We start from the raw sequence: 20490 nt of genomic DNA, 5'->3' as shown, positions 1-20490 counted from the left end.
GTCCAAATCTGCAGATTACCTATTGCTCTTTATTCACAACCTCACATTTTAGTCTGCACAATAAGTTATAATGTAATATTTCAACTGAAGAATATCTTTTGAAAGAAGCTAAATACAAATATATGCCAACAAGAGAGCTTCCTTCCAGAACCTGCTATGCAAGTTCTCAACTGGCCCCAAGGGCAGTTCTGACTAGGTTAAAATTGGAAGTGCCGTAAGCATTTTAAAAACATAAATCATTCTCTGGAGTAGTTACATATTGTGATGGGTAAAACCGAGAGGGGATTACCCTCACCAAAGTGCGTTTTCTTGTGTAGTTACCATCAGATAATTTAAGGATTCCCTATTGTGTGGCAATGTTTGCAATACGGGAAAATATCCTTACAGCTTTCTGCCATCATGCTTGAGGATCTCGAGGTCCTCGTGTCTGCGTAATAAAAATACAGACTCAGTTACTAACTTTTTTGTCACCATAAAGTATGGAATTGTAATTCCATGAAAATTCTATTAAAAAAAAAAAAAAAGTAATTGTAGTGAAAAACAGAATAAACATTAACATTTGACTGGAGCAGTATTTTTTTCCATTTTGTCAATAAAGCTCTGAGATTTTTGCAACAAAAAATTTATATTGTATTCTGTTTTTTTCTACAGGTTAGTTGCAAAGTGTCACAGTTCATCTACCTGTACCTAATGGGTTGCAACTACTTTTGGATGCTGTGTGAAGGCATTTACCTGCATACTCTCATTGTGGTGGCTGTCTTTGCTGAGAAACAACACTTGATGTGGTATTACCTTCTTGGCTGGGGTATGCAACTTCACGTTCTATATTTTCACACCAATGCAATCTCTTACTCCTTTTCAAGAGAATTTGAACATCTGTCCCTTTGCTTCTCTGAGCTGGTAGCTTTGAACAACGATGACACACCGCTCTTCTTTGTCTGTAGTGTTTTAACAGGCTTAGAAATGTTAACGTAGGAAGTTGTATGTACCTCTATCTTTGCTGAAAGAGAGATTATGCATTTCTGGAGTCAGGAAGCGACTCCTCCTTTGTATAGAGAAAATAGTCTCCTATTATAAAAAAGACATTAAGAAGTAATTATTCATTGTTCCTCATCTCGAAGATGTTTATTCAGGAATGAATGTTTGTTTTCAGAGAAGTCTCGCCATGTCTAGGGTGGAGGGTCAGAACTGAGGTAGAGATGGCCAAGTATTTATTTTTCCAGCAGTTCCATTTGACCTGTATTGTTCACTAAGCAAATACAGAATAGCTGTAGCTGAAGGTCTCAAGTAATATCAGTATCAAAACTAACAAGCCAAACCTGGTCATTTCAGATAATGCACAACAGCATGTTCACAAAGTGCAAGTGAGGGCTTTCTCCTCAGCTTCAGGGTGTTGGCACGTTGAGGTATAACGTGACTTGGTACCTGGGTCGCGAGCTGTCCCACTACAGACACAACTGAGACATGGTTAAAAGATCATAGGTGCTCAGCAGATTCTGAAAATTAGGTACCACCAGGGTGTCAAGCACCCCAGAAAACAAATTTGTTTGTTCTTTTTAAATTTTGAATTTGGCCTGATTTCCAGTGTCTGTTTTCAAATTTTTTTTGCAGGTGACCTTGTTTTCTGAATACCCAACAAGTATTGGTGAGGATATAATCAACATTGATAATAGTACTGTTAAAGCTATGGTCATATATACAATTACCTCTTTAATATACTTACCTATTTAGCTTTATTGCAGATTGCCATCTGAAAAACATCTGTGTTAATGAAAATTGATTGTTATATTCTAAAAAGTTATAATTTGATTTGCCTTTTTTTTCTGTGCATTAGCATGGATTTCCTGGTAAAACAATGGGAATGAGGTTTCGTATACTCCTCTGAAAGAAATCTGAGAAAATAGAAACAGAGTTGGTCCCTGTTAGTTTATTTGCTCTGCAGGTATATAGTTTGGATGAGGTGAAGACAGAGAAGATTCCCACAAAAGGTGCAAGTTTATTTAGTTATTAGCCAGGTTGTGTATGAAGAAAACTTTGTTTTTTCTTCACAGGTTTTCCACTGATCCCTGCCTGCATACATGCTGTTGCTAGAAGTTTATATTATAATGACAAGTAAGTAGCATCTCAACTTGCTGTGCAAACCTGTTACATTTTCTTTAAGGGGAAAAAAAGGAATACAACAGATAATAATAAAATATTTTTTTCATTCCCTGTTTGTTTTCTCTAGTTGTTGGATCAGCTCTGATACGCATCTGCTGTACATCATCCATGGCCCTATTTGTGCTGCTCTCTTGGTAGGCATTTTTCAGATAATAATTTGCTTTTCTTATTTGTTTTCTGGCTGTTCTTCATGGGCTTATAAAGTTGCTAAGAGCCTAAAGCTAACATTTAGAGGTCACTGTCATTCACAAGACTCTCACTTAACCCAGCAGGTGTTTTAGACACACCAGATACACAAGTCTTGGCCTTACCAAGGAGCTGTACCCCTGGTCCTTTGAGAAACTCAGGTTTTGCAATGTTGGTTATCATTCCACTTAGATGCTAGTGACAAGGAAGAACTAAATATTACCTGGGGTACTGGAGGGCCACGTTCAAATCCTTCCTTTAGCTGAGAATGCTTTCTCACTGCCCAGGCCATTTCCCAGGTTGACCCTACTACGAGCATCATTGTGTCACTGTGCTAAAGTGGCCAAACAGCTACCAGACTGGACCTCACTGAGGTTCAGAAAGAGGGCTCTTGAATGTCAGGACAGACTGTGGGTGGGAATACGGGATGGCGAGAAACTAGAGCAGGCCCTTGGGAAAGAACCAGTGAAAATATTTCTACAAGTATCTGTGACTGCCCCTGTTCTGATGCTAATCTAGCAATGTGTGCTTTGGCCGCCGGGTATTGCAACTCCTCTGCGTCATTAGTCCTCATGAACTCTTAGAGTGCAGTGTTCTGTCTTACGCTCCAAGTTAATGCCAGCTCTATTACACAAATGCTTCCTGCTGAAGGCACTAAATTCTCGGTACGTAACTGAAGACTCCACTGCATAAAAATCAACGTTGTGCTTCGATTATTTTAGGACTGAATTTAACCTATGAAATTCAGTCAATAGATTATTGCTAAATAGAAATAGGTGCATAATAAAAGAAAATGCTGATATGTACCTACTTACACAACTATCTACGTAATTAATATCTATGAATGCATAATGCCGAGAATGCTGCAGTGTAGAGGCATTCTAGGCGTCACCACAATTAGCTGCTGACTATATGTTACAGTCATCTCTCTTATTGTAACGGAAACTTCAAACTGATCTGGCAAAGGTATTGTATATGTCTACTGACTTTTCTTATGGCTTTTCAGTTCACACAAGGAAATTAATTAAGAATGAAAACATTTAAGTAATTTTTTGGAAATCATTTCAGTTTCTGAGCTACGTGAACTTCCTCTTCTGTTAAATTGTTAATGAATATTTGCAGAGGGCATTCTGTGCATAGAGAATTCTCCCTGAAGACTGTTGCATAAATCCTGTGGTTCTTGTGACTCCCATTTTCATTCACAGTGAAATTAGCTGGTGAACTTGTATTTTCAAGATTGTGTTGATACCGTGACACACCTGAGGTCCTCTGCATGGGAAGCCAGAGGCAGTCCCCATGAAATTATTGAGATCCATGGCCCTTGGGGTGTGAATTATTACTGATAATCCCTTGTCCTGTTAGTCAGGTCTGTCATCTATGTTCATGTTAAGACACTTCCACTAGTGCTCTAATCTCTGAAGTTAAACTCAATTCTAAATCCTTTCAACTTTTCTTCTAATTTACACAGAAGGTGAAATCCTGTTTTCACAGAAAGGGATAGGGTTTTTTTTCCTCACTTCAGTGGTGCTGTATCTCACCCAGAAAATGTATGCTATTCTGCATTGCCTTGTGGGTTGTTACCTCTTTGTCCTGTTGTCTCTTCACAGACATATCAATTAAGTAAAGCTCTTTAACACTGAAATATAATTTGTATTAGTCAGAGCTTGCTTAAATAACAACAGAAAAATTTGTGTAAAAGTTATGAGGCTACACCATCTTCCATGAAGTGACCTCATTTTAGGATGTAAGATCATTTTCTCGTTCCCAGCAGTGGCCTCCACAAAGTCACACTGAAAACAAGTGGCAAGACTCCTGCTGGTTTCAAACGTACTGGATCAGTCCCAAACTGTCAAGTCTTCTTTCCATTCAATGCAGCGCTAAGAATGTCCTGTGATTTTACAGGAGGCATAATAATCGCCTCTGCGGTGTTGGTTTGGGCAGAATCTTTGTCCATTCTCTTTGCAATTTACAAATATGTATAGCTTTGATATTCCTATATTTTTCATGAACCGGCTGCAGGTGTTCCTCTTGCATTTTTCTTGCCTCAGTACAATCAGTAAATTTATTTGAAAACCATGTAGGAATAACAAAGATTAAACACAACTACACAGCTTGCCTGTGATGTGAAACTACCTTAAAGGAGTTGCTTTCCTTTCTGGTAACAAAAAAATGTAGTATGTCAATTCAGAAAAGACAAGCCAGGGATAAAGACATCAGATGAAATGCGTGTGTTTAGGCTTTGTGAACAGAACCCTCATTTGCTTAAGCAGCTTGCTTGCCAGATACAATTTTCACACTTTACTAAGCATGACCTGCTTTAGTAGACGTTTAAGCAACAATATTAAACTGCAAATTAGATAACAAGGGAGAAGACACTGTTTCTACTTGCAGGAGCAAGATCTCAAAGAACATGAAGAGGACTGTCAAGCGGGTGCCAGGGAGAACTGGCAGAAGCCAATGGGAATTTAACTCTCGTACATCACTGAAAATGATACAATTACGTAAAGTTAACAATAACGCTGCTTTTACGGTCCCTGTTTTACATAACTGGGGTCAGATCCCTGCCAAAGAAACTGGAAAATGGAGCAGACATAGGTTGCATTTCGATTGGAGTTGTCTTCAGTTGACCATTTAATTACAACTGTTTGCCTAAGCAACCACAATTAAATAGTGTGGGAATGAAACAGTCGAGGGTGATGTTAGTTTTTACACTAGACAAATGTTGATCAAAATGGAGGAGGGGTGGAAAAGCAATGAGTTTGAACTTCAGCGAAAGCAGAATTGATTTCAGCATAGATTTCAGACGTGCCAGTGCACTAGTGATTTAGTTTGCATTGGTGCTGCTGAAAGAGTAGATTTTTATTTAGTTATGCCTTTATTTATATAAATAATACTACAGGGATGTTTATTTTGCCCTATAATAATGTTATGTATTGGTGTCTTAGACTGACAGCCTCTTAGAGGTGCAAATTCTTTTAGCAGAAGAAGTGTACTCAGTGAACGTGTACTAGAAGGAAAGTCAGGAGCTCCTACCTTTGTCACCAGCCTATTTAATGACTTTAAGCTGGAGTCAGTACAAGACTTAGGAGTTTACAATTTGAATGCTTAGCATTCATATACCCAGCCTTGGAAATGTCCGCAGGCCGAGTACAAAAATTGTCTTCATGAGCACATACAGGTGTTCTGCCTAAGCAAGCCGGGCTCAAGCAGGCTAAGATCTGAAGCTGCATAACTGTATTAAAAGCCAAGTAATGGCTACCAGCTAGTATGTAAGAATATCTGAGTTTCTTGAGCTGAGAATGGTCTGTTTATATCATTCTAAGGAGGAATTTAAACAGAATTTAAACCTACATGCTAATAAGGATTACCATACTGCTTAGCATAAACTCAACATGGAGAGAAGTAGAAATATCAGGGACCTGAGGAGAGTTTAATTCAAGAACTGCAGCACCTATTGACTTATAAGCTCAGCTAAGTTCACAGCCACTCTTAAGGCAGAACCTAAATTCTACGAAGTTCCCAGTATAGGCACCAACATTTCTTTTTATCTAGGATTCCCTTCTCTGCCTTTGTTTCCATTTTTGTTCGTTTGCCCGTTCAATTGTCAGGTCACTGTGGAGCTGCTAGTATTTTACTACATGTTCATACTGCAGCTAGCACAACAGGACTCCTTTGGGGCTTTCCAAACCATCACAGTCAATTTGATGATAATATATATGCGAGTAGTTCCACTGGCCTACTTTTGCTTAAATGTAAAAATCTACTCACTACCTTGCTAAAATCAAGACCTGTTTTCATCACTTTAATTAAGAATTCAGTTCATCCTGTTCTCACTACATTTTGTGACAGAAGAGATATTCATCAAAAAATTGGTGCTGCATACTTTTACTGACACTCATACTGTTCTTCTCAACTCTGTCCTCTGCTTTGCCTTGTTCATCTTTTCTGTTTGCCCTAATATCTATTTGCAAACTCTTTGCATGCTTATTTTTGTGCTTTTTGGTTTTGGTGGGTAAGTGGAAAATACAGACAAATTGTGTGCATTTCAGCACGTTGTAAATGAAATAGTTTGCTGGGTGGTATTTTACTCCTGGCTGCGGCAACTTTAATCTTCAGTTAGCATTCAAGGACAGTATTACAGGGATTGGCCATGCTACCAAAACACGAGAGGGCTGAAAACTCTTGTGTTTGAGACATGTTGAACTAGTAGACTGGAGAAGGATTAAATTTAGAAATGGAGGAAAGACTTATTGTCTATGTGTACTGTAGGAAGTTGGATGAGGATCGTGGGCTGCATAAAATCTAAATAAATCCCTTGAGAAAGAATCAGAAGACCTTCGTTGCTCAAACAAAGCCTAAAGGTAGCTGGAGACTTCCAGGAGAAATTCATGCAGTAGTTTCCTATGTAAAACAATTTCCTGTTAAAATGATTTAAATAGCATGTAAATAGAATATAAATAACATCACATATCTGTCAAGGGCCGTGTTGCTATAACAATACACAGCTGTTTATCGTGAAAACCTTAACTGACTTGAAAGAATTCCGCCAGGGTTGTGGAGGACACGGTGACACACATGGTCTGAAATGGATTCCCTGTTTGCACTTGTCCTACAGCAAGACAGAGGCCTCCCCCTAGACTAGGAGTTCCTAGTATTTTTAGAAGGGAGTTGCCTGTCTGTCTGTCTGCTGGCTTCTTCCCCGGCCCCCCCTTTTGCCTCTAGGTAGTTGTTAACAAGGACAGACAGTTATCTGGAAGAAGAGATAAGAGGACCAGACTGTAGGTCTCTCCCTTCCATAGTGGGTCCCCTAAGCAGCATTGCCTTGCCTCTGTGCCCTTGGGCAAGGTGACAGGATTGCCTGAGCCCTCAAGGTCTCTTCCAGCTGTAGTTTCTATAAGGGGCTACCATTATTGCATGATAGGTGAAAACATGGTGTAATCATCCCTAGTGTTGCTGTTGCTCTGGTTACTTAAGCTGGGGGGTGTGCGTATATATATACATATGCATATGTGTGCGTGTATTTGGTTTGTGGCTGCTTACGACAAGTGCTCACATGTTGAAAGACATAGTCTGCATAGTTGTGATTTCAGTTTGGGATTTTTTTTTTTTTTTTTTTTTGTGAAACTGAATGAACGGATATACACCACTGTTAACAAGAAAAGCCTTAATAGCTATGGAAATAATTAAGTTCAGTAGTGCATGAGAATGATGTAGAGCATCATCTGAGTGCTTGCCCCATTTGCAGTTCTGCTGAATGATTCAAAAATCAAGCATGGGCCACTGTGAGAACATTACATCTGCTGATTTTCTACAGGAGTATACAGCTCCTTGTTAGCAGCATTTTGCCTGCAATTTTATTTCTTTTTATTTTTTTTAAATCTAATTGTTTTCTTCTCTATAAATTTGTCAAATACATATTTGAAAAATAAAAAAGCAGTTTTTTGAAGAACCATATTTAAATACAAAGAGTGAAAGAGTGTTATCCTCTTTCTTGACCAGCATAAAAAGATATAATAATTTTAAAAAGACCGATCAGTCATGTGTGTACTAATACTGTGACAGCAGAGAGAAAGGTGCGTGAATTGGTAACGCCGGAAGACCGACAGTTATCTGGGTGGATACTTGCCTAATAAGTTAGAGGAATGCATGTGGATATTGGATGTTAGAGCCACATCTCAGTTACTTAAAGGTCTTCTCAAAGAGTTTTAACTCATGTTTATCGTACAGTCACAATGCCATCCCTGTAGCATGAGTTTTCTTGAGTTTCTGGTTTTTAGTATCCCAGAACAGCGTGTGGGATTATTTTTCAGACTACCTTCAGTGTCATTTTCTTTTCCGACAGGTGAATCTTTTCTTCCTGCTAAATATCGTTCGTGTTCTCATAACCAAGCTGAAAGACACCCACAAGGCAGAATCCAACCTGTACATGAAAGCAGTGAGAGCAACCCTGATTCTGGTTCCACTGCTTGGCATTGAATTTGTGCTGTTTCCATGGCGACCAGAAGGCCGGATCGCTGAGGAAGTGTACGACTATGTGATGCACATCCTTATGCACTACCAGGTAGGAAGCATTGAACAGTTTTTGCTCACTTGAGCTAGACAGCAGTTGGCATGTGAAGCAAATAAAGGAGAAACAATCGTGTTGTTTTAATTTTTAAAGACCTTCATGCAATATTCCTATAATGGCTTTAACTTTCTCATTATGCTGAATTTTCATTTCCTAAAGGAAAGAAGTGGCATGATAAATAGCTGGCCCAATACTTTTTAGTAATGTATTTTTAGAAATAATTCACCAAGTTTAGATTTGTACTACGTTTTCTTTGCTATCTATATCTGAATTTTATCAGGAACCTCTATTTATCTCAAACCTGGAAAAATCCATATGCATCTGAGATAAAGCAGAATCTTTTTATTTTACAGGGTCTACTGGTGGCTACAATTTTCTGCTTCTTTAACGGAGAGGTAGAGTAACAGTTTTTTATATATTTATAATATTTTTCCTATTTTATATATGTTTGGTTTGTTTCAGCAATTAAAGAGATGGTAATTTTTAAAGAATTTTAAAAAAAATCTGAATCTAGGTTTGTCAGGTAAAAAATAATTTAAAAAAAAGTCTGGATGGCAAGAGCAGAGCTTGGGAAGGGCTATGCCATTATTCGTGGCATCATTAAGTTCTTTAGGACTGACTCTTTTGTGCTGAGCAGCATATATGTCTCTTGATTATATAAGGAACTGAAGACACTTGTCACTTCGATATAAATTCTCAATACATATCACATAAATGTAAAATGTAATTGAATATCCAGAAGGTATATTTGTCTATGTTAGAAGCTTTATAGCATCTGTTATCCTGGTGAATCTCTGCGTTTGGTCTTTCTGCAGTGGGAATAGAGCATATTGCATACATGTGGCTGTGCTGCGGTACGGTTGTGTTGTGACAGCTCTTTGGGAAAATTTTAGGCTGAAGTTTGGAAAACATTTTTAGAACTGCTGAAAAATATAACTCCAAAAATCAGAACTTAATAGCTTATTGTGCTTGGGTCAGAACTCTGGGTTGAAGTAGTGGGGCACTTTTAAGAAACCATCATCAGTCAATTCCAAGAACAAACTTCTTTATTCTTAAGTTGGAAGATTGCAGTAGTTCAGTAATATATTCTGTTGAAGCTAACAAGCTTTTCTGTTATCCTGAATAGATCAAGGTCCAGTAACTCTGGAGTGCACACAGTGACTTTCATCTAGAAACTCTGGCCCCCAGGCTGTACTTGAGAGTCCACTGACAGGGCCTTACAGTGTCAGAGATCAAAGTGGGAGAAAGGCTAAAAACTGTACATAGAAAATTGTTAATATGGCTCTGGCTTGCAAACACCTTCACCCCCAAAAAAAACAGCAAATGAACAAAAACACCCCACCAAAAAACTAACTGGTACTTTTCCAACACTTTTGGCAGAGGAACAATTACAATCTTACACTTACTCCTACCAGCTGTTTGTTCGTTTGTTCTACATTTAGTGCAGTTGCAGTATATGGCCGTAAGCAGATGTGTGGGAGTAACCAGATGTTTTCATGACTGAACCCTTAGTTTCTTTTATCAGATGTTATAAAATTGTATCAGTGTGCTTATATGATGTTATCGGACAGTAATATTTACTTACAGGTAAATACTCGGGTAATACTAGAATTGATTCGTGCAGATTGCCCTTCCTCCTCTTCCTAGGTCCGAAGCTGACTGCATTGCAATGAAACTCCCATGGGGTTTCAAGGTTTATTTCCATCCCACACCAGAAATATATGAGCCTCAATGATTTTTTTTTTACCAAGGAGGCAGAAAAGATGAAGATAGACTTTCCCACAGTTCAGTGGGCATGGGGCTGTGTTTTTGTTCTGATTTTAATATAAAGTAGATCCAGGTTCAAGTCCCTGCTTGTATATATGATTCAGAACACATCATTAAGCGTTCTGGATCTGTTTTGATCAACCGCCCACATTCAGCATTGATATTTCACACACTCTTTCCCTTCTAAATTTTATAGTTCAGAATGCCTTCTAAAAACAGTTAATTGGGAAAAAATGAAACAGAATTTGTTCTGCTCCAGTGCAAAATGGGGGGGGGGGGGGAGGCAGAACCTTGAAATGTCTGCAGTTTCTATGAAACAATATTGTCCACTGCTCTGTTCTGTCTTTTAATCCTTGTGGATCTTCTGAGGCTACTTTATTACTTAATCAAGTCGAAACCTTAATTTTAAAGTATGATATAATCAGTAAGAATGGTATCTGTTAATATTCCATTGTCATAAACATATTTTTTACACGCTCTCTTCTGCTGTGTAAGAAGAGCAAACCTGAGTCATCCCACTCATTCAGCAGCCTAAATTCACCATGGGCTGATCAGCGGTAAAAGATGAGCTCTTCCACAACTCCTACAAATGGTAACAGATGAATCACTTCTTGAATATCTGCCGGCAGGATAATGTTAAAAGGAGGATTTAGCCATTTTAACAGTTATTAATTTACGCGTTTAATTTTTAGATCCTATACCTTGACTTTGTCAGTTAAACATACGTGTCTGTATTTGCTCTCTGTAGAGTGGAAATTTATGCTTTTTAAATGAGTTGTGGGTTCAGTGCTTCAATGACCGCCATTCACGTTTTTTAATTACACCTTGTTCAAGAAGGGACTTTACTGCTTTATAAAAACTGTATCAGTAAGGAGATCCATGGGGAGAATGACAGCGGAGTTAGGAAAAAATGTCTGCACAGCAAAAAAAAAAAAAAAGGTGTTTCCTTTGCCTACTAAAAGATTCCGCTGCTGGCACGGGGGCCTGCAGGCACGCGGGGATTCTGTGGGCGTTAGAGTCTCTTGCTGTCACAGCGCTGCCTGAACAAAGCCTGCAACTGCGGCTTAGCTGTTGTGTGCAAGATGCGGCTTTCTCATCACCTCTCATAGCAACACCTCATTAGAGACGGCACAAAATGAGAGGCATCGGAGAGCGGGGTTAACGCCTCTCTGCAGCAAGTCTACGGGTTAAGGGTGAATACTGATACTGGAATCGACACTTTTGAGTGACAGTGGGGCAAAGATTTTCCAGTGGGGTACTAGCAATTAAAAATGCTAAAAGCACTAATTTCTTTCTGTCTAAATCTTAGCATTTCCCAACTGCTACTGTACCTTTTAATGTTTTCTATACCAAATATCAGGAGCTAAACCCTGTTCAAGTGGTGGCCTGCAGGCCAGCTCTGGCCAAAAAGTGAATAAAAGTGGTCTGCTAGCAGAGAGCACTAGCGAAAAGAAACCAAGAAACGTGAGAAAAATAGCTGGTACGTCCCTCTGACTGTAGCCAAGGAACATCTCCAGACTTCTGGAGCAGCGCAGCCAGGGATGGTCTGTCAAAGCCAGTTCTAACATGCGCTGCAGCTGGTGGTCACAAACCTCCTGCAGACAAGGGCGTACGTGCAGACCCCTCATCTTTATCTTCTGTGGCAGAGCTTCCCTAAGGACGCTCACATTCTGCTTATGGCCCAGCATCTCACAGAGTTTAAGATGCTGCTTGACTACCTCATCATGTTTTCCAGTTTGAGTTGGCCTAGAGTGGCCTTTGGGGTGGCACAGGCTGCAGTCAGAGGAGGAGCTTGTCCCAGATCTCTGATAAATGAGTAGAAAGATTCCTATTGAGCTATTAATAACAGGTGATAATAATGAGCTACATGATCCATGTAAGGTTTGTGGGGTTGGTTTGTGTTGGGTTTGTTTTTGTTTGTTTGTTTGTTTGTTTTTTCCTTCCACTGGTCTATGGAAATGTTGCAGTAAAGATTATAGTCTCAGGTCTGCAGGATTATACAATCCCCTTACTAATAGACAAGGTTGTGTTGTGGTTTTTTGGTTTTTTTCTTCTCCTCGTTGGCTACTGAGCTGTTTAATATGTGCTGTATTGAACATCAAGCTACTGGTCTGTTAAAGGGCTGATCGGAAGGAGCCCTTCATGAAAACTCATCAAAAAGAGCCATTACTAACTAATAAGGTGAGAAAGGAAGAATCTTGCAGCTGGAACTAGCATCTGTATTGATGACTGAGAAATACAATGATATTTATTACATTACTTTCTTTCATTAAATGCATTGCTGAGTGTCCTTTCTTATAACGAAGTAACAAAGTGCTACCCCTGCTGAGCTGAATTTGCAGCTCTCTGCAACTGCTCAAAGCTTGAGGAAAGAGCGATAAAAGTTCTGTTTTCACTTCACGGGTAGACACGCATATTGTTAAACAGAGTATAATTAGTGGTGAAAATTAGTTGTCTCGTTGATTTTTTTTTTTTCCCCATCTTCTTCTATAAGTGATTGCTTGGACAGTTTAGAGAAGACTGAAAGACAGTAATAATAAATGAAAGGCTGTAACCCCCTACAGGAGCAGACAGCTAGTAGGGCAGGGGTGAAACACTGATTCAGCAGCAACAGAGAGGCTTCGGGAAGAAGGCCAGCAATATGTGGCTTGGCTTAGTCAGAACTGCACCGAGAGAGCGTGGTGGGCACTGGGGTGGGCACAGAGGAAACGGCGTTGGCCCATACAGGAAACCCTATTTATAGCAGTCTGTCACGGGCCAGAGAGCAAGCTGGACAGGCTGGTTTCGCCCTAGAGGTAGCCTGAAGGCGCTTGTCTTGCAGGGATACTGATGGCTCTCTTGAGCTATGGGGACTGATATCCTTTAGGACTGGTTTACAAATATTATTAACAATTGAAAATAAGACAAACAAACGTCACTGAAGCAGCCAGGAGGAGGTGTGGGAGAGGACCTGAGTATAAGGCTTTTTTGCAGCTTGGCAAGTCTAGTTTATTTCCTAGCTCTGCCAATAGACTTCTTTGACCTTGGTTAAGCCATTTAGTTGCAGTTGCTGACATCTTCCCATCTCAAGCCCGTCTTGTCTAAAGCGAAAATTGCTCAATATATAATTTTTTTTTGTGTATGATGTGTCTACAGTAAAACACTAATCTTATTGAGTTATTATGGAAAGGAGAACAAATGGAACACAGCTTAGTGATATGCACAGATTGATAGATATGATTTAAAAATAAGTTCCAAGCTTCCTTCTTGGAAAAGATGGAGTTTTGAATATGCCTCTTCTCTTGGCTTTATGAGGGATTACAGGAAGTGGATTCAACCTATGTGAAGATTTAAGGCTATATATTGCTATGCAATGGAAATTAATTAATCAAAAACTTCCTGTGATGAAACAAGAACTCTCCCTTTAGACTCGGAAGAAATACAGAATTTTGATATGAAGAGCGATAAGATCAGATACTCAGAAGTATTAAGACACTTGATTTCTCTTCAGTGTTTGTAGATTTGTGTTTAGCTGTTTTGAGTGGATTGGAATGGTTTCATGAACAGTAAAAGAGCATCTCCTTTGCCCTAAAAGACTAATTTCTTACGTTACTCAGTTGATACTTCTTCCCTTACCCTTTTCCATTTTCTTTGTAAAGATTTTGACACATATGAAGTTCTCCTTTAAACGAAGGATTCTGATACCAGACTGCAGGAGGTCTAAAAATTGCATCCCTTTTCTTCTATTTATTTTTATTTTTCATAATTAAAGCCAGAGGAAAATTAGACAAAAGAAGCCATTGTGTTAGGGAAATGTAAAGCAAACACAAAAGAAACCCTGAAGACTTATGGAAAAATCCTAAAAATATTTACCCACAGTATCAACATTTCTCTGGGGGAATCACTGTTGGCTGTTTAGTCCTTTTGTACGTAACAAAGTGAAATGAAGGTCGTGCTTGTGAATGAGGCCTGTGATTTGGGGTGCACTGCTGGCTAAATGTGAGCGTCAGCGTCCCCCCAGCATTTCTTGAAAGTCAGTGCCTTGCCAGCCGATGCCGGAATACTTTGTGTACAAAGTTTGGCTGAAGAGGAAATTAAATATTCGTGATCTGTGGACAGGTTTTTTAACATAAAAAAAAAAAAAACTCTTGAAAAAGCAACAACAATCGCTATTAGCATTCTTAGCATTCCTCAGTTAGCATCTCCACTGAAAGACTAATTCCATGTGAATGTCATGAATGTGACACTTCATCAATCCAGTCTGCACAGGTGTTTAACCATATTGTAGGAGAGGAAGGCTGTGATAAACATAACATCCTTCAGTGGAGACATGTAAACCAGCTGGGGCCTTCAGCTATTTTATCAGCTTTATTTTTAACCCTGGTAGAAGTACAGAGTTTGGGAAATTGTCCTTCTATTCATTTGACTAAGGTATGGTCAGAAATTAAGAAAGGCTTTCTTGTGCTAGAACCATAGCAAATGTAAATTATGGTTTATTGAGAGTATAAGACTTTACAGCTGCTCAAGATGTGGCCTTTTGAATATAAGGGTGAATAGAAATGATCTTTTTCACCTTTAACTCTGATCTGTCCACACTGGACTTCAAGCCTATGGGGGAGAAAGAAGAAAATGGTGCTGCTGCTCCTCCTGTAATCTGTGCTCTTCCTGAGCAACTAGTACACTACAATTGTAAAATGTAATTATTTCACACCAAATTTGCTCAAGAATAATGCCTGCTTAAATTGTAAATCTTTCAGAACATCTCATGGGACAGATCACATGTAGGTACCCCCATTTGCCAGGATTACTGAGCCTTACCACCTAATTTGCCTAGACACATTTATTATGGCACTCATGCGTCACAGAATGAAGTCCAATGATATCTTTCCAAGTGTTTTATGTGCATTTCTTTTTGTTTTCTGGCATAGGTCCAAGCTGTTTTGAGAAGACACTGGAATCAGTACAAAATCCAATTTGAGCACAGCTTCAGCCACTCGGATGCTATGCGCACCGCTTCCTACACCGTGTCGTCAATCAGCGATGTTCAAGGCTACAGCTACAATCATGACTGCACCAGTGAACACTTAAATGGGAAGGGCTACCATGACATGGAGAGCGTTGTTTTAAAAACTGAAAAGCTGTATGGTTGACTGCCGGCGGCGCGGCATGTGCCAGTGTGCTCTACCCTCGTGAACTCCAAGTTTGATTTAATGACTTCACGGCCAGAAGATTTTACCTAACTTGGGATATGTTATTCTCCTGAATGATGCAAACTAAACCGACGCGTTTTTCATATGTATGTATATATATGCATATATACATATGTTTGTGTTTCTGTGTATCTATATAGTATGGACAGCTGTACATATATATATCTATATATGTATGTGCATTTATATAAGGATACAAACTTTGCCTCTTCAGTTTCTACTGTGTAGACAAAGTTGGCAATTTTTTGTACAACGGGAATCAATGAAGGATTTCTTATTTTCTTGGAAGTTTGTATAAGACTGTGTTGATTTGAAGCCACTTCATTTGCCTACAGAATCTTAGAATGTAAATACCATACGGTATTGTCTTAATTCAACCTAAAACAGAACAAAGGAAAATGATTAAAGTAGGTGCAATAATAACACTAGATTGTCCAGTTTAATTTTGTGTCCAGCATTTCACTGTCCAAAAAGCCCAACAGGTAGTCTGAGATAACAGACTCAAAGATACTGATGGTCTGGTTTGGTTTGGCCACTTTGATTTTTCCACTATTTTAAATCAAGCATTGAGACACCAGTGCAAGTCTGAGACTCTACTTACTTCTGTACTGCGATGCAATAGTTTACAGCAAGCTTTGAGCAATTTTATTTAAACTATTTTTTTGTATATACAGGAGTGTCTCCTTCTCCTCAAGTTTATGGAATTTTCTTATTGGCTTTAACACAGACAAGATCAATGCGGCCTTACTGCCAGAAAGAAAAGTAGTAACCTGAATAACTGTAAATCCTTTCAGACACTAATACATAATTGAAGCTGATGGAACTTCACTGTGTGCTTACGGAATTTACTCAACTGGGAAAAAGTCATGTACAGAATTTGTTGTAGTCATGTTGTTGTTTTGTTTCATTTTTAAGTATTTCCCTGGCCATATGATTGATAATTTATTCCTTCATTCTTGGGGCAAAGTTTTGATTAATTTTGTGGCTTGCTTTTTGTCTGAGAAAAGCATGGAAGACTAAATGCAGTGCAGATGACATACTACCTTTACAGCCAGTGTATGAGACTCAGACTAATCAAGCAAACTAATGTTAGTAGTTGTCATTATTTGGAAAAGCCAATATAAAGTTTGTCTTATAAACGTTCAAAACATTACTGATTGAGAATTTTAGTTTTATTTTGCAGTGCTTGATTCTGAATCTCTATCTCAGTTATTTAGCTTAGAACAGTATTTTATAAGTTGTTTCTTGGGTTCTACTGGTGAATAAAGGTCTCACTGAAAATGAGGAGGTTGTCAGGAAGGTCTTGAGAAAATGTGTCTTTATAGCAATCTGTGTTTTTGTAAATCTTTATGCTTTAAAGAAATAGTAGTTTTCTTAAGTGAAATGACAAAAATGCTCAAGAATGAGGGCATGATACAAGGTAAGTTTAGAAAAGCCTTACTAAAAAATCACAAAATTAGAAAAAGGTTTTATTTATTTTGCAGATAAGTCTACTTCAAGTGGGGAAAAAAACAAAACGAAGTAGAAGAAAAGTAGATGCTGGAGTTGATAGACTATTATGCTAATTAATGTATAGCTGGTGCATGTAAGCAGTCAAAAAACCAAAAGACAGTTCTTTCTGAGACCTCTTCAGTTTTAAATACTTAATTTTGTGTATGAACAACTTGACATTTAAACATTTTTGTCAGTAGCTTTTCTGTAAGCTTCATTAGCATCTAGTTAATTTGCTGTCACAGCGTTTATTGGTTTGTGACTTCATAAGGCTTTAAATGCTTTGTATTTAGAAGGAAAACATTAGGAGGATGCGGTAAGTTCACGCCACTTGCACCTTTCCATAGTTTTTTTTTTACAATTCTTCTGTCTGGAGTTTGAATTTAGAAAGCATTTTATTAATAATTTAGTTTCATAATATAGAATCTCAGCTAGGATGCACAAATCAAGGTTTCTGTTCTTCTGCAAGGCTGTCTGGTTGATTGATGGGAATGATTTGAAAATCAGTTGGATTCTGTACTTTAGAAGAGTGTGAAATCTGGCAATCAGATGTCACAATCCCTTAAATTGTAAGAATACAGTAACAGTATCTGCTACAACATGATTAGAGGTTACTTACAACTCTGCTTGCTGATCTGTGTAGCATTACTTAGAATCTGTGCAACGTTCTGAAAATATTAGTGGTGCAGAAAATCCCTGCTCTGGTAGAGCAGCTTTACACTTGGGGGACCAGATCACCAACTGGTGTAAATCTGTCTCGAGTTCCATTTTCAGAATCAAGGGGTACTAGCTGAGAATCAAAGCCCACACAAATATCTGTCCATTTAAAAGGGCTTAGAAGTCCTTTATGGCATATTATCAGATAATTATTTCAATGGTACCTGGTGGGGTTGTTGTAATTAAAATATACGTGACGGTTTAGAGTGTGATACAATATTAGATTTTGAATTAAGCTTCCTTCTCAGCTAGGCAGTTCAAATTTAATAGCCTATAAATTTTTATCATTTAATACAAAGTACTAGTTGCTAATTGCTCCCTGTTCTCTGTGAGAGAAACTTGTAATGGTCATTTAGGAGGGGAAATTTTTTTTCCATAGAAATCATCCTACTTTTAGGTGGAAAGTCACAGCATGCTTCTAGGCACACATCTGTCTTCACTTTGGAAAAGAAACACTCATCCAGCTGGATGTGCAAGAAAATGTTTGTGGCTGTGGAGGGTTATACGGCATAGGAGAGCTACATTTCCCCCTCCTCATGAGGTTAACTAACCTATTTCCTATTTTTCATTGGAAAATATAAATTGCCTATTTTGTCTTCCTACCTCACCTTAGTCAGTTCCTACACAACCAAGAGAAGGGTCTGCTTCTTAAAATCAAATCGTTATGCTGATTTCTCATGGCTTATTTTCTGCTTTACAGAATGTTGTAGTCCTTATCTGTATTCTCTGGGATGGAAGTAAACTCTCTTGGTTGGGCTGTGAGATTCCTTTGGACATGCAAACAGTTATCTGTTATTATTTGCTCTTTTTTTTTTTTTTTTTTGTTATTTAGTGAGGACTTATTGCATAAATCCACAGGGGCTACAGGAATACTTGTCTTCTACTTGGTATCTGTAACACCAGCGTGTTAGTATTCTGTGAGAGGGAATGTTTATTTTTAATGCTACTGTCTTCAATTAATAAAATGCTCCGTTGCAGGGTCCCCTCAGTCATTTGTTTGTTTGTTTGTTTTAATGTTAGCATTTATGCTATGTATTTTTTCAGTGTGATGATCTACTAGAGTATTTGGCTGTAGAAATGCTGTAACACGTACTCCTTTTCATGTCATGAAACATTTGGGCTGGAAACCAGGCAACATTCAAGTATTGTCCTATGTAAATAAGATTAATAGAAGCTATAGCATTGTATTTATTGCTTACACTAAGAATGAAATGGGAAAATGTGAAGTTATTTTTTGGTTGTGCTTTATTTTCACTTTGTTCATATGAATCATCATGCATTTTAATTGCCGAAAGACGTATTATGTTTGTGATCAATAAAATATTACTACATTTATTCAGATCTCTTGTGCTCTAATATGGAAGTGCCAAAGCTGATCTAAACTAGGCTTTCACAGATGTTTTAACTGTGTGTTAATTAAATAATAACCCAGGGAGGAAGCCATTACATAGAGTTACTACCAAGTATTCAGTTTTTAAGTGTTTGTTTATTCAATACTTTTACATTTTTAATGCATAAGAGAGTGTTGCATTTCTGGAGGAAGCTTGCATAGATGACTTTAAGATGGCTGCTCTTAAAATTATTTGCTCAAAAGCTTCATATTCCTATTTATTTCTTGTCTCCTGAATCTGCCTTTTAATAAGAAGTTATTAATACTTACTTATGTTAAGCAGCCAAATTTTCTGTTCCATCATGAGCTGGGAGCAGAGTAGGGACTAAAGTAAATATATCTGTCTTAATTCCATCAGTCTAGGTGGAATTCCTCTCAACATGGTGTTCCACCGACAAGACTTATCTGTGCAGAAGTTGGTTTGTTCTGTAAGACCTACAAGAAGCAAAGCAAGAGAAAAAATGAGTGAGATTGCCCCCCCCCCCCGATAGAATTGATGGTGTCTGCACAAAAGCTATGACTGACAGGTATGTTTTAAATCTGTAGAATTGAGTCTATTCTTCGAATACTGAAGCCTGTCTGACTTCAGAGACATGCCTACCAGCATGTAATTGCTAAGCTTTTGAACGGTATCAGCTGATGATCAAACCACTCTAATATAGATAAGGGAAATGCCAAAATACATGGGCATTTAATCTACAGCTTAAGTTGTCGCTCACCCAGTTTGCACTTCAGCAGGGGCAGTCGCCACAGCAAGACAGGGGTGTAGCAGCTCTCGTGGGGAAGCGTTATAATTGTAGTTCCATTGGGCCAGCTCGGGTCTCCCTACACTGTTGCAGGTCTAAGTTTCATAAGCTAACTGGGTTAAGTGTGCTTCTACCTACAGTGATGACACATGAAATTTAGGCATCTGTTTTCAAGGGTAATCTCTAGAAATTCTGTTTAACTTGCTCAGTCGTCCAAAACTGGGAAGGTGTTCTCTTTTTGTATGCCTTTGAGCAAATCCCATTAAATTTGGAGCTGGACTTCGTACCTGCTTCCAGAGTGAAACATACTGCTTCAATTTTTTATTAACTCATTTGAGTGAGTTTCTATCATAGCTACTAAAAAAATCTAGTAAGACAACTTTAGAATAACCCATACCCTGTCTTCATTTTCATCTCAGACTGCTGCTCCTAGACTTCATGATGGGCTGAACTGAAGGTATGGATCACAGCTCAAGAAGTGGCAGCAAACTCCAGCGGATTTTTTATTAAAAGGCATACAGGAAATCACCACCTAGAACTGTTAAAAGTCTTAGTTAGGTCAACAAACAAACACGGCTCTTTGCTATTAGCTAGCTTATAGCCATGAAAAGCAGTCCAATACTGCACTTAGCCTGAATTTCCTCATTTCAGAGATTTGGTTTACAAAGGAGCACATATGATGGCTCTGTTTACAGTTTCCTTGTGATACAAGATTAAAAGCTAAGATAGATAGCACTAAAAACTGCAACTGAGGGGGTCACTGCACAATTTAGAAGG

The 20490-nt window shown here is 38.4% G+C and overlaps 1 protein-coding gene across 1 annotated transcript in view; it reads left to right on the top strand.

Annotated features, from left to right (window-relative positions):
• Positions 1–18918, top strand: part of CALCRL (calcitonin receptor like receptor) — a 68949-nt gene extending 50031 nt beyond the window's left edge. Inside the window, exons 8-13 of the mRNA XM_082313933.1 lie at positions 652–805; positions 2052–2112; positions 2228–2294; positions 8189–8407; positions 8767–8808; positions 15088–18918. Of these exons, the coding sequence (XP_082170059.1) occupies positions 652–805; positions 2052–2112; positions 2228–2294; positions 8189–8407; positions 8767–8808; positions 15088–15309 (765 nt within the window). The 3' untranslated portion in view covers positions 15310–18918. The remainder of the gene's footprint in view (positions 1–651; positions 806–2051; positions 2113–2227; positions 2295–8188; positions 8408–8766; positions 8809–15087) is intronic.
• The last annotated feature ends 1572 nt before the right edge of the window (positions 18919–20490 follow it).

The sequence above is a fragment of the Platalea leucorodia genome, assembly GCF_965183815.1.
Source record: "Platalea leucorodia genome assembly, chromosome: 5".
NCBI lineage: Eukaryota > Metazoa > Chordata > Aves > Pelecaniformes > Threskiornithidae > Platalea > Platalea leucorodia.
The sequence above is the reverse complement of the archived record's forward strand: the minus strand, read 5'-3'. Positions and strand labels throughout refer to the sequence as shown.